Below are 14,196 nucleotides of genomic sequence, written 5' to 3' on the forward strand. Positions count from 1 at the left end.
AATTACCCAAAGAAGAAGTGGGACCAGATGCCCTCCCACCCTGTGTTCTAGGGGTCGGCCCCTGGCCTGGGATGTCAGTGTCTCCAGGCCCAGCACTGGAGAGGAGCCCATGGGAGTGGCTCCTGGGAGGGAGCAGAGAGAAGGAGAGGAAATGGGAACGCAAGGCACCCTCCACCCGAGGAAGCATCCCAGCTCCTCTGCGGGGGTGGTTCCAGAGCACAGACACAAACAGACAGATTCAAACACACACAGACAGATTCAGACACACACAGAAACCCACACGCCCAACGGGCGCTTCCCTTCCCCTGGGGCACCCACCACCCACCCCGCACAACTCCCCTGCCTCCTTGTGGAAGCCATCCTTGCCCTGCCTTTACCCAGCCTGGGACATGGGCAGTGCCACCCCACCCACCCCCGTTCCATCAAAGGGATGAGTTCACGGATGTGGCCAGCCTTGTCCCGGGTCACCGCACCATTCCTGAAGAAGGGCGCCATGAAAGGCCTGAAGGGAGCCTTCCTTGAGAGGCCAGAGGGGAGGCAGGGATCCTTGGACCAGCTGAGAAGAGGAGGGGTCCTGAGGAAAGGAGGCTTGAAGGGGTCAGCACCTGCACGACTTAGGTCATGTTGGCATAGATTCTCCGGACTTTTGCCTCCCCCCAGAGGCTGGCTTTGTAGCAGGGCAGGCTGGTAGGGGTTGTTTACATGACTGAGTTGTTAACACTCCCTTCCTCCCCTGGCTCCCCTGAGGGGTGGCCTGGACCTGAGTGTGCCCGGGGAACTGATCACGGAGGGTCTAACCCAGATTGCAGTTCCGAGGCCCCCAAGCCCCATCCTCCTGTTCCTAGGCTGGTTCCGGGATGCGGATGGGGGCCGGGGTGTGCCCGTGGTCCCCCATTTGTGTCCTCTGGCAGCCGAAGCTTGTGGAAGAGTCCAGGGGGAGATTCCTGCGGCTTGAGGCCTAGAAGAGGCTGCGCAGGCCAGGGTGGGAGTCTGGGCTGTCGGGGGCCCCCGAGGGCTGGTCACTATCATGCCCCAAGGGGATGGGGACTGTCCCAGGGGAGTGGAACAGACACCCATCCCACCCCATTTGCCAGTCTCTCAGGTCACTGGACTAGACCAGGACTCTCAGGAAAGGCTCCTAAAAATGCCCAGGGGGTCGTGGGGGGGTAGTGGGGTGGGGAGAAGGAGCCCCTTTCCACCCTCACCAATTTTCCATCCTGCTCCATAGCCCATGCCACAGGCCCAGAGCCCTTGTAGCCGGCTGTTCTGAGCCTGAGGACAGCAGGTCTGAGGAGACACACAAAGACACAAACACAGAGGGAAAACCACGCAACGTGGGGACACAATGCCGGCTCTGGCTCCGTGGACAAAGGCGAGCTGACCAACACCCTCCCCCCCACGCGCAGGCCGCTCCTGCCCCGCGCCGACCCCTGGAGAGCACTTACACACACACACACACACACACACACACTGAGACACACGTTCCCGCTGACACGCGCAGCAGCACTCACAAGCCAGCTGACCTCACGCTGTCCCCAGAGCCCCTTACCTGGGCAAGCACAAGTGCCCCTCGGGCGGAGCAGCCCCCTGCCCAGGGGAGGGCAGCAGGCGGGGGCGGGGGAAGGAGCCCCGGAGAGTCAGGCCAAGCTGCCACTAATCCAGGCGGGGAGAGGGGGGGCACCCACGTCAGAGCGGGGACTGCCGGGTGGAGGGCATCTCAGGACATCCCCTCCCACACACGCGGCCGTCTGGGCACCTAGCCCTGCTTCCCCAGCCCCTCCATCCTTCAGACAGCTGAGGCCGGCCTCCCCCCCCCAACCCCCCACCCTTGTGGCAACGCCTGGGGCGGGGGTAGGGGGGAGGGGGAATACCGGGGAGATTTCTCCCAGGACGCTGGGGGAGGGGCAGAGGAAGGGAAGTGTGGAGATGCTTTGGGAGCCAGGAGGAAGCTCTGCGGCTGATGCCCCCTCCCCTCTGACCCACCCACCCACCCACATCTCTACCTATTTCCTCTTCTACCTCCCCAGTGCCCCTCCCCCGCAACCTTCCCTCCCCTGCAGTCTAGCCACCCCGTAGAGAAAGCCACCTCATGCTGCCCCAGACTCACTCAGGACCTTCTGCCTAGCAACCCAGCTCTGGGCCCCCACCCTGGGATTTCCCCAGCAGGGCATCATCCTCTTGCCCAGGCTTCTGCCCCTACCCAGCTACGGGGCATCCCTGATACTGGGCGGTAGGGGGGGATGGGGACAAGGGATGAGTGCCTGAGAGTTGTCTCCTCAACCCTCTCAAGGGTGGGGCCGTGTCAGCCAGGACTCCCCAACTCAGCCTGGGCCCGGGCTGTGTTGAAACAAGAGGCTAACCACGCTGCCGCCGCCCAGAGTAGCACTGAAAAATGCAACAGTGAGGCCAGGGCACCTGGAGGCCAGAGGTGGGGAAGGGGGACCAGGATCCAGAGGGGCCAAAGAGGCAGGGAGAGAAAGGAGCTGCTGGAAAGGTCCAAGGGACTGTGGGGGCGGGAGGGGGTTGCTGTAGGGAGGAGGGAGTAGGAAGACCTGAGAATGAAGGACCACCTGCACTCGGGAACTTGGAAGCATTGAGGGGCATCCCTCAGAAGCAGGCAAGGTGGATGGGGAGGCCGGAGTGAGCTCAAACCAAATAGATCTGGTACCTGGGCCAAGCAGAGGTGTATGCTTCCAAGGGGACTGGCCTAGGCTCTTTATCTCTGTACCCATGCCCGCAGCAGCGGAACCTGGCGCATCTGTGCTCCAGGCCAGTTGGAACTCTGGCCAGCTCTGATTCTGCCTGGGGAGGCAGTGGGCACGCTGGTGGGTAATGGGGATAGGGGTGTGGGCAGGCCAGGGCACAGCCCAACCTTCCCCTAGGGGCCAGGCCAGAGAGGTGGCGGGTTGGGCCAGGAACCCCATGCAGAGGGAGAGGGTGCCAGGCAGGTGTCTCCGTGATTCCCAGAGGGAAGCCCAGTCTGCACTCAGTGCTGCAGTATCTGTATCCCATGTGCTGGTCCAGAACTTGGGTTTCTCCTTGCCCCTTCCCCTCTGGCCCCAGGAGGTCTTGGAACCCATACAACTACAGCAGACATTCACCAAACATGTATTACAGAGACTCAGGCATTTTCAAGGCTCTGTGATGGGCACCCAGGAGATTCATGATACAAAAATGAACATACAAGGTCATCCCCGGCATCGAGGAGCTTCTGCTCCCTTGATGCGTGTTCTTTTACCAGCAAACATTTGCTGAAGACTCTTAGGTGTCAGGCCCTATGTTGGGTGCTGTGGGTGAAGACTGGGGTCAGGCATGTTAACAGACTATTAAGGTGTTTCTGGTCCCAGGCTGGGAAAGTCAGGGGAATGTCACAGAGGGGGCGATGCTGAGCTCAGAAATGAGAGAACAAGTACTTCACCATGAACCACGATATGTCACCTGCTCTAACCACTATTTGCTCTGGGACAGGATACAAAAGTAAGATGTAGATCTGTTCATTATGAAGCCACAGTGCAGTGTGGGAGGTGTGGTCTGGATGAGCAATCAACCCCAAGGGGGCATGGGGAAGACTCACGGAGGGCTTCCTGGAGGAGGTGATTTTTGAGTAAAGTTCAAAGGGTACATAGGAATAGGACAGAGCACAGGGGGCTGGGGGGAGCGTGTAGAGGGGGACAGGAAAAGAGCCTGGAGTCATGAGTCCAGATTGATAAGGTGGGGAACAAGAAGCTATTGGCATCTAGTGCGGCAGGAAGCAGAGCGGGCGATGAGCATGCAAGCACAGCCCAGAACAGGGTAAACTGGCCAGAGATCAGGAGCTTCACAAGGGGCTAGAGTCAAGGAAGGCTTTTAGGTGACATCTGATCATGAAGAAACGCTGTGACAGCCTGGAAGGAAGACCATAGGAAGCACAGGAGATTCGTACAGCGGAGCAAAGGCCTAGAGGCTGATGCTGGAATGAAAGAGATGCTTCCAGAGACAGAAATAGGAGCAGCGGGGGCAGCCAGGCTAATGGGAAGACTGGGGCTAAGGTGGCCATCAGGGACCATCTCTAATTCAGCCCCGGGGCCCTAGTGACCCTGCCACTCACTGTAAGTTACCATCCGAGGAACGAGGGCAGGCGAAGCCCCGCAGCTCCCAGGAAAGCTCCCTTACTGGCACACACTGTCAGCCTTCTGCAGCTGCTCCCTGCTTTTGAGTTTTTACTTCATTTTGACAATTTATCACATGCTCCTCTGTTTTGTTCTTTCAGTACAGGGCTGTGGATCCTGCCATTCCACCCCTACCAAAGCAACCTCTGGGCAGACTTGCCTCAGGAGACAGTGCTCTGACCCAGGGGCAGCACAATCGTGGAAAATTGCTTTATTTTTCCAAGTCTCATCTTTCCATCTGTAAAATGGCTATAACTCCCACCTGACAGTCTTGTCAGGAAGATTTGAGGAAATCACCTCTTTAAAATGTACAAGGTCCAGGACACAATCAATGTTTCATCTCTGCTAGTTTCCTTCTCCTTTTCTCCCTGGCAAGAAACTTTCTCATTTACTCTAGTTCTGCACAGTGGTTAAGAATCCTGACTCTGGAGTCAGACTACCTGGTTTTCAAGCCCAGTTCTGCCACTTACTAGCTGTGTGACCTCAGGCAAATAACTTGCCCTCTCAGTCTCTGTTTTCCCTTTTGTGAAATGGAGATTATAATAATAGTAAGTGCTTTGTAAAGGTTGCTGTGAGGAATAAATTAATACACGTTGGGGGCTCAGAGCAGCCCCTGCTGGGGCAGCCATGGTCTAGATGCTAGCTATCAGTAGACTTTGCACCCCAAGTTTCTTGACACATGCCTGGTACCTGGCAGATGCTCAATAAAGATTTTTTGAATGAATAAATGAAGAGATAAGGCAACCCCATGATGCAAGGGAACACCAAGATAGGAAATCACTGAACACCAATCTGTGAGGAGCTAAACCACCCAGCAGATTAAGTACCTCTCCCGAATAAACCCGGATAATCCCCACACCAAGAGTTAATCCACACTCCTCAGGTCACTCTGGGTGACTACCCCATATCCCCTCTTCCCACCTGACACTCTCCCCCATCTCTCGACTTAATCAAAGGTGGGAAAGGACAGCAGGCATATGGGTGGGAGAAGGGAGAAGCCCTAGAACACTACAATAAGACCAGGGCAAGAGAGGGCAGGGCTGGGCACTGGCTGCCCCAGGGATTAAAGGATGAAGTGGAGCCAGCAGACAGCCTGGGTCTCGGAAGAGATTCGAGGATGGGGCAGGCTGAGGACCAATGACCACAAGCAGCAGGGAGGGCCTTTGGAGGCAGGGCCAGGGTTCTGGTATCATCCCTCCAGCCAGCCAGCGGCCAGGCCCCTGCAGGGGCAAGGCTCCGCTCAGCCTCCAAGCCCCGCCCTCCTTGACCTGGAAGCTGAGGGCAAACCAGATTCTGGCAACTGCTGCCCTCTCGTGGCCACTCCATAGAGGTGCAATGTTCCGTCCGTCAGCCTGAAGGTTTGCAGACCCAGACACCCCTGGAGGTGCCCAGAGGCCTGGCAGGCCCTTGGAGGAAATCGGCCTCCCCAGGCCTAATCTGCGCATAGCTCAAGCTAATCCCCTGTGAGATTATCGTGCTACCTGAAGTCCACACCTTCACTCCCACTGTTTTCTACTTCCCGCGAAGGCCTGCTTCCACCTCCTCCTGACTGCTTTGTTAGACTGTCCCCTTCCAGGGCTGTCCCCCAACTCTCCTATCTCTGAGGTCCCCAGGAGCTTTCCGTGACAGTATTTTCCACACCACAACTATCTGTCAATGGCCATCTGGCCCTGTGGTCTCAGGCCTTTCAGCACTGGTCCTAGGCCCTGACTGGCCTGTGGCGGGCTGTTTAATAACATGTGCTGTGAGGACAAGGACTACAAACCAGAAGAGATGGAGCACTTTTATGAATTTATTTATCAAAACTTCCACAAACCCAGCCTCATTCACCAACACAAACCGTACAATCAGCAACCTCCCCAACCCCCCACACACACAGGCCTTGGAAAAGGCTGTCAAGTACTTTAAAGGACAGGAAGGAAGTAACACAGCTGGGTGACCTTTGGGTTTCATTTTCCAGGGGTCTGGGGAGGGCTCTGGTCCCACATCTGGGAAGGTAGAGGGACGAGGAAGGCAATAAATAGAACCGTAAGCCCAGCCTGCTTTGGTACATCGTGGGTGCGGCCCTGCATGTGGCCAGGAACCGTCAGCAAGAGCCAGGAGGGCCAGGAGGGCTGCTGGTACAGCCAGAGGTCCCTAGGAAGGGCCCCAGCGCCCCGCAGGGCAGGAGGTAAGACCCGGCCTGGCTCCACAGACCCTAGCTGTCCATGTCTGAGGGTGCGGTCTTTTTTCTTGTCCGAACCTTCAGGGAGCGTGAGGTGCCCTGTTGGGGGAGAGAAGGCAGGCACATTGTGAACAGTCGGGGCTGCGGCGGCGGTAAGGACAGCCCCCCCTCCCTCGTGCCTGCCTCACCACCGACCTCCCGGGCCAGAGGCTTCCTTTTGATCACACGCAGGCTCTGGCTGCGGCCCAGCGGCTTCTCTCGGGGCCGGGCTGGTGGCTGGGGGACCACTTCCGTGTCGGACCAACACTCATTATCAGTGTCACTGTCTCGCAAGCCCCCTGCCCGGTACCCTGTGTGGAGGAGAAGGAGCCAGGAGGCAAAGCTAGGCATTGACACAGTCTGAGGGCTGGGGGCAGGCTGAGCCAGGCTTTCCTCCGGCCCCAGGGCAGGAAGCCATTCCTCTCTCTGGGGGGCACTGTTTCGGGTCCCTCTGCCCACTCACCGATAGGTGGCCTGTGGTGGGGTACCTGGTCCTCCAGGTAGAGGGGATCCTGGTAGGTGGGGGCAGGGCCATCGGGGATGGTACGCAGGTCCTGCATGGAGAAGCTCCGCAGCTTCCCGGCCAGTGCACCCTGACTCTGCAAGGGAGCAGGAGCCGCTGCACCACCTGATGGAGGGGGCAGGGCTTCGGGCAGAAGGGGCCTCAGGCAGGGGAGCTGCCCAGGGAAATAAAGGCTGACCTGAGAGCAATCCCTGGGGCACAGGCCCAAAGGCAACGTGGCAACCCTTCTAGTCCTGTGCCGGGGCGCCAACAGCAAGGTTGGGCCCAGAGACAAGGAGCCGCGGCTACAGTCAATGTTAGAGCGAGAAAGTCTGAATTTCAGCTCCATGCTCCCGCCAACACCCCAACCTGTCACCTCTCACTCTGGCTCCCTGGAATGGACAGCTGCTATCCCTTGGCTCCCTGACTGAGAGCTGGACCTGCCCAAAGGGCCCTGGGGATGGGGGTAGGGCTGTTGGAAGGCTAGGGCCCAGGGCACCTTGGTAGCAGCCTGCACAGCAGCAGAGGCGGCAATGTTGAGGCCCCGCTTCCCAAAGCTGAGCACTGTCTCGTAGCTGCGCTCCTTGGCTTGCACGATGTAGGTGTCGATTTCCTGCAGATGATATGTTGGGGAGGAAAGCTCAAGCGGACCGCCCGGGTCACTCCTGTACGGACCCGGAGAAACCACTGGGAGTCACGGCTCCTGGTCTACCCCATCCACAGAGCAAAGGGCTCCCCACCCACTCACCCATTCTTCCACCTCAATGATCCGCCACGCTCCAGGCTCCCCACACCATCCCCAAACCAGCTTCCAGATGGTGTTTTACACCCTCCAAAGATCATTCACCTGTGTACCCATTTGATTAGCCCAGAAGAGGAAGAAGGCAAGGCTCTGTCAAGGTCCCACAGTTCAACAGCAGCAGGACTGGGATTAGAGCCCAGATGTTCCCCAGCGTCTCAAGCCCCAAATCCAGGGCTCCTCCCCTTGCACCCACCCCTACACTGCCCACCCTGCCTCCCCCTGGGGTACCTTCTCATGGCGAGACAAGGATGGGTGGACAAACTTTCGGTAAAGCATGCTGGCCCCCCTGGTGTAGGGCGAAAGCAGCCACAGCACAAACGCCATCTTGATCTCGTAGTAGAAAGGGAACCTGTGAGAGCAGAGGGGCAAGGTCCACCAGGGAGCCAGGCCAGGGAGAGCCAGCCCCTCCCCGCAGCCCACAGAACTGGTGCCCGTACCAGGAAATAAAGATGTCTGTGAAGGTCTCCACCGCCATGAAGAGTGCAAAGACGATCCAGTACATCATCCATCGGACCTGGATAGGGTGGGGTGGGGGGAGAGGTCAGAAGCCAGAAGCTGAACCGGCAATACCAACTCCCCTGTCCTGGGCTGACCCAGTCCATAGATTCCAGAAAGCCCTTCCCACTGCATTCCCCTGGCACTTGGCTGGCCTTACAGAATTGCCTCTGAGAAACTGCCACTCATTCCTGTACCCACCCTCAATCAGCTTCACCCACAAGATCTTACAAAGAACCTCAACAGCCCACCCTCCACCCACGCCCATGCTGCTTCAGGATATACCACCAGATTATACCCCTGAAAAAGAGGGAGCCCAGCTTGGACCCCACATACCTCGCCGAATCCTACCACACCCCTCACATGAGCTGAGCCCTCCTGCCCATCCCCACACTCACATATTCACGAATGTTCTTGGTCTTCACAGCCTTGTAGGAAGCATAAGCTGGGTACAGCATCCCAAACACCAGCCTGAAGAGCAGCCCCCAAAACAGAGGAGAAGTGTGAGGGGCACCATTCCCCACACCCCTGCCAGGTGGCTGCCTCCCCCCCCACCCAGGTTCAAGGCAGCAGTACCTGCCCTGTTCTTCCCGCTTGGCTTGCACAACCTGTGCCTGAGTCAGTGCCCTGGAGGCCACCTCCCTACCCTGCTGTTTACAAACACCCCAAGCCTGCTCAGGCCTGCAAAAGTGGCCCATGGGTGCATGATGCAGGGAGAGCACAAGGTGGGTGGGAAGCAGGCTTCGGAGCTGTGAGAACACCAGGCTGATTCCTCCCCTGGACGTGTCATCAGGCGCAGGGCCATCAGATCCGGCAGTGCCAGGTGGCAGACAGAGATATTTCAGCCAGGTGCTGGAGTACCCAAAGGTGACAAGTAGGATTGAGTGGGGAGGCTGAGGCCAGGGTGGTGAGTCACGTGAATGACTACTCAGTTGGGAAGCGCCCACAACGTGCCACATCTTGTGTCTGCCAAGGGGCTGCTGGCCGGCCTGTGGTCCTCTCTCTCCCACGCACCTGCCTGCAATGCCTGTCTGACTGCAAGGGGTTTCGCCTGGCCGTCAGCCAAGTAGGCTTGAGGGTGGGGGTACCAGCACGCGCTCCGCCCCGCACCCCCCCCCCGCCCCCCGCATGCCTTGTGCAGGTCCACAAATCCGTTAACCCTTGCAGTGAATGTTGGAAGGAGGGGAAAGGTGTAAGGGAGCTCAGAAAGCCCCCTTTCCACCTGACATTCCCAGTTTCCGCCCCAGGGGCAGGTTGAAACCCAGGGACAGAGGGAGTATTAGAACGCCCATACTCACACCACCAGGCGACAGATCATCCACGACACCATTCTGCAGCCTTGGGAAGGAAGGGAGATCCCTCCAGGAAGACGCCCAGAGGGACGCTCACGCCACGGTGGAGGTGTAGGAACCACAGGGGCGCTAGGCTTGCCCCTTTGTGGAGGCGAAGCCCGCCGCTCACTAACTCCGCGGTGCGGAAAGCCTGAGGAAAGGGGAGATGAGCGGGCCGGGGCAGGCAGGACCGACTCGGGAGCCGGTACCCGCCAGCGCGCTCTTCCGCCCCGCCGAGCCGCTCTGACAGTTACAGCTCTGACCCGCACTTCCTGCTCCGGAGAACGAAGCGTTCGGCCCTTGCCAGGGGCGCTGCAGGTCCCGGGCCAGGGGTGGCTGGTCTCAACCTGCGCTCGTGCGGGTCCCCGGGATCTCAGTGCGCCGGGCCACCGGCACCGGCTTCGGGGCGGAGTTTGCAACTCACTTGAAAGTTGCACGGAACTGGGCGCTGCCCAACCCCAGGTCTCCGGCGCGGGGCGCAGGCGCAGAGAGGCTCCGGAGGGGGCGGGGCGAGGTCAGGGAGGCGAGAGGCCTGCCCCTTAAAGTGGCGATGCTCAGCCGTCTCGCGGCTGGGGCCCGTAGGTTGGCTGCTAAATCACTTCAGTCGTGTCCAACTCTGTGCGACCCCATAGACGGCAGCCCACCAGGGTCCCCCGTCCCTGGGATTCTCCAGGCAAGAACACTGGAGTGGGTTGCCATTTCCTTCTCCAATGCATGAAAGTGAAAAGTGAAAGTGAAGTCGCTCAGTCGTGTCCGACTCTTAGCGACCCCCTGGACTGCAGCCCACCAGGCTCCTCCGTCCATGGGATTTTCCAGGCAAGAGTACTGGAGTGGGGTGCCATTGCCTTCTCCACCATAGGTTGGAGTAGCCCTCGAAATGGGAAATGTGGAGGTGGGAAGCGGAAACAAAAAGGTGGGGCCGGGGGAGGAAGAAACGAAGGAAATTCGGAGACTTGACTTTCCGGGGATCTTTATTGGCTCCCGTCTTTTACCTCGTTTTCCCGCCCTCTGTAAGATGGGAATGGGAGTGAGATGGGTGGAGGTCCCGGGTTAGAGGCTCCGTCGAGAACTAAAGGAGGTTTGGCTGAGCGCCAGCAAATCTGGCTCTTAAAAGCACTAGGCCAGGAGATGGGTAAGCGCTTCAAAGATGCTGAGGTGACCTAGACAGAAAGCGGAGAGGACTCGGAGGAGAGGGAATCTGAGGGACTCATCACCTCCATCCCAACTCATCCTGAAGGGTGGGCTGCAGGAGTTGACTTCTCCCACGTCCCTGGGCAGGCAGATTTGAGAGATTCTGGGTGAAGTCCTCAGTCCATCTTCCCCCAAAGTTTGAAATGCCACCTATTTTTGTGAGTCAAGAGCACAGATATCCCTGAGAGCTTTAGTATCAAGAATCGCCACTTTGTAGTGCATTTTTGAGCTCAAGGCTTGAACTTTACAAGACCCCTTTTTACCATTTAGGAAGTAGGCTCAATGGTGGAAAGTAACTTGCTCAAGGGCACCTGATGGTGTTTGCAGGTGGACTATAAACAAATGTTTGGCTCAGCCTTCTTTTGAGGGCAGCTCTAAGAAGGGACAGGTAATGGGAAAGCTCCTCTAGGAGGAAGGTTGTATCTGGAAGAAGGTGGGAGGCTAAAAGAGAAAATTTGCAACATTGTAACATATATATTAGTATATATGTCACTTGACTGAGTGATATATACATATATATATATATATAAGTGGTAGTCACTCAGTCATATCCCCCTCTTTGTGACCCCATGGACTGTAGCCACCAGACTCCTCTTTCCATGGAATTCAGGAAAGAATACTGGAGTGGGTAGCCATTCTCTTCTCCAGGGGATCTTCTTGATCGAGGGATTGAACCCAGGTCTCCCTCATTGCCAGCAGATTCTTTACCATCTGAGCCACCAGGGAAGCCATATATCTATTTCAATAAAAATTATTTTTGAAAAAACAAAAGGCAATCTTTGCTGCTTCTACAGCGTTGCTGGTGGGGTTACATTCTTGGTACCTCTTCTGCTAGGTGCCCCATTCCTCCTCCTGGACATGGGGAGCACGTCACCCACCCCCGACCCAGCACGGCCTCTTCACTGCCTCACAGAGCTAAAGTGAGGGTGACAGAGGAGCTGCCCAGAGCTGTGGGGGCAGGAAGCTTGGGCAGTTACTACTTTTTGTTACAGCCATAGTCAACCCTCACCATCTATCAGAAGGATGGAGTAGCTAATGATGGAGGCCAGGGAAAGGAGGCTTCTTGGGAATAAATAAACACTCAGTGATTATACAGTCATAATTATAATCATCAGTTTTATTGGTACTGTTGAGTAGGAGAGCTTGCAGTGAAACTGGCCCACAGGAGAAACTACCCCCAAGGCCCTGATGCCTCCTTCTCTCCGCCCCCACCTGCTCACATTGTTTGGAGCTCCCACCTAGACTGGAGGAACAAGAACCATCCAGGGCTAAGGTGCTGGCAAGAAGGTCCTGACCGCCATGCAACATTGTAACAAAGGTGAAAAATATCCTTGTCTTCTTGGGGTAGAAGGATGTGATTGATCCTCTGGACAGCCAGGAGGAGCAGGTTGGGGAAGTGCACAAAAAGGAAAGGACATTAATTCTTCTGGAAATAAAGCTGCCTGGGCTGACTATGTGCATGTGAACCTCCAGCAGCCTTCAGTACTTGCTGCAGATCTGCCTCTCCTCCCCTACCCTCGATGCCTTCCAGAGTCACCTGACCTCAGCATCACAGGCCTCGCTTTACCCCCATTCACTGGAGAGGAGCTCCCCCGTGCCCACTCTAAGCCAACCCAACTGGGACCATCTCTCAAAGGGAGACTCTTGGTCCCAATGACTGTGCTAGGAAAATGTAAGAGACAATATGCCAGAGGTCTGTGGCTGAAAGCAGAGCTCAGCAGGGAGGGGTGTAAGGCTGACAGCTGAGGGGGGTTACCCTCCTGGGCTTTGGCAGAGTGAGTGGACTCTGCCTCTCACGCCCTTGGGTCCTGAGCTGTTGACACAGTCACCCGGTTACACTAGGTTGCTAAGCAGCTCTCTGGACATACAGATGACCTGCCCTTGGCAGGTGACCATGCAGGCATATGGTGGGTTCCAGCCCTGCCTTGTGCAAAAAGCTGGTCATTCAGGAGGGGGAGTGTCTCTCATCCCCAGGAAGTGCCCTGGTGGGGGGTGGGGAGTGACAGTCAGAGTGATGTTTATCTTTCTGCTACTACTGCTGCTGCTGCTAAGTCGCTTCAGTCGTGTCGGACTCTGTGCGACCCCATAGATGGCAGCCCACCAGGCTCCCCCATCCCTGGGATTCTCCAGGCAAGAACACTGGAGTGGGTTGCCATTTCCTTCTCCAATGCATGAAAGTGAAAAGTGAAAGTGAAGTCGCTCAGTCGTGTCCGACTCTTAGCGACCCCATGGACTGCAGCCCACCAGGCCCCTCCATCCATGGGATTTTTCAGGCAAGAGTACTAGAGTGGGTGGCCATTGCCTTCTCCGGTTTATCTTTCTACTGGGTGACAAAATGCCAACATGTCTAGAAGACTCAACCCACTTTCCCTGGCAACCTCTCCCCTGGCACAGGATAAGACCCCATTTGAAAAAGTAGGACAGGCATTCCCAGGACAGTGTGGCTGGGGGACCCGAGAGGTACCTGCTAAGCCAAGAGCACGTGAATGTGGTTTCAGAAGGTGGAAACCCAGACATATCATCTATGAGGTTCCCTGTTGTGAGAAGTGGGCATCTGAGGCTAACGGTAAGATGTAGGGTACAGGGGCTCTGTGAAGATAGAGAAGGACAGGGAAGCCTGGCGTGCTGCAGTCCATGGGGTCACAAAGAGTCGGGCATGACCTAGTGACTAAACAACAACAGGGGCTCTGAGACTGAACATGGGTAGAATCCTAATCCATAGAAAGCAGGTCTCCTCAAAGATCAGCCTTCTCCCTGCCATTAAACAGTCTTCTGTGAGACACTTGGGTATCTCATAGAGTCCTACAACCAAAAAAGTCTTAGCTTTGTGCCAGACACACGATTCTAAGTGTCATACACACATTGTTGTTGTTCAGTAGCTCAGTTGTGTCTGACTCTTTGCGGCCCCATAGACTGCAGCATGCCAGGCTTCTCTGTCCTTCACCATCTCCCAGAGTTTGCTCAAACTCATATCCATTGAGTCACTGATGCAATCCAACCATCTCATCCTCTGCCACCCTCTTCTCCGTTTGCCTTTGATCTTTCCCAGCATCAGGGTCTTTTCCAATGAGTTGGCTCTTCACATCAGGTGGCCAAAGTATTGGAGCTTTAGCTTCAGCATCAGTCCTTTCAATGAATATTCAGGGTTGATTTCCTTTAGGATTGACTGGTTTGATCTCCTTGCTGCCCAAGGGACTCTCTAGAGTCTTCTCCAGCACCACAATTCACAAGCATCAATTCTTTGTTGCTTAACTTTCTTTATGGTCCAACTCTCACATCGGTACAAGACTACTGGAAAAACCATCGTTTTGACTATATGGACCTTTGTCGGCAAAGTGACGGCTCTGCTTTTTAATATGCTGTCTCGGTTTGTCATAGCTTTCCTTCCAAGGAACAAGCATCTTCTAATTTCATGGCTGGAGTCACCATCCACAGTGATTTTGGAGCCCAAGAAAATAAAATGTCACTGTTTCCATACATACATCAACATATTATAAATCTAATGCATTCAAATCTCACACTAA

The 14,196-nt window shown here is 56.3% G+C and overlaps 1 protein-coding gene across 4 annotated transcripts; it reads right to left on the reverse strand.

Moving 5' to 3' along the window:
• Positions 1-5,922: 5,922 nt before the first annotated feature.
• Positions 5,923-9,741, reverse strand: REEP4 (receptor accessory protein 4). 4 transcript variants are annotated; one of them, XM_086416151.1, is made up of 9 exons: positions 9,449-9,741; positions 8,727-9,002; positions 8,549-8,621; positions 8,093-8,169; positions 7,884-8,004; positions 7,353-7,466; positions 6,815-6,950; positions 6,508-6,662; positions 5,923-6,411 (listed from the first exon to the last, which is right to left on the reverse strand). In XM_086416151.1, the coding sequence occupies exons 1-9, from the start codon at positions 9,478-9,480 to the stop codon at positions 6,346-6,348; spliced, it is 1,050 nt and encodes a 349-aa protein (XP_086272277.1). In that variant the 5' UTR covers positions 9,481-9,741; the 3' UTR covers positions 5,923-6,345. The 4 variants fall into 4 exon arrangements, with proteins under 4 accessions (XP_086272277.1, XP_086272279.1, XP_086272280.1 ...); XM_086416153.1 differs by having other exon boundaries at positions 6,815-6,979; XM_086416154.1 differs by lacking the exon at positions 8,727-9,002.
• Positions 9,742-14,196: the final 4,455 nt, after the last annotated feature.

Source organism: Bos grunniens, chromosome 8 (genome assembly GCF_055505025.1).
Source record: "Bos grunniens cultivar Pamir isolate PY7600 chromosome 8, Bosgru_T2T1.0, whole genome shotgun sequence".
Lineage (NCBI taxonomy): Eukaryota > Metazoa > Chordata > Mammalia > Artiodactyla > Bovidae > Bos > Bos grunniens.

What these genes read in the sequence shown, in the direction of transcription:
- REEP4 (XM_086416151.1), bottom strand. Translation starts at nt 9,480, where the DNA reads ATGGTGTCGTGGATGATCTGTCGCCTGGTGGT. An exon ending in ATGATCTGTCGCCTGGTGGT is followed by an intron (nt 9,003 to 9,448) that starts GTGAGTATGGGC and finishes TGGGTACTCCAG; the next exon opens with CACCTGGCTGAAATATCTCT. An exon ending in CCACCACAGGCCACCTATCG is followed by an intron (nt 6,663 to 6,814) that starts GTGAGTGGGCAG and finishes TCCTCCACACAG; the next exon opens with GGTACCGGGCAGGGGGCTTG.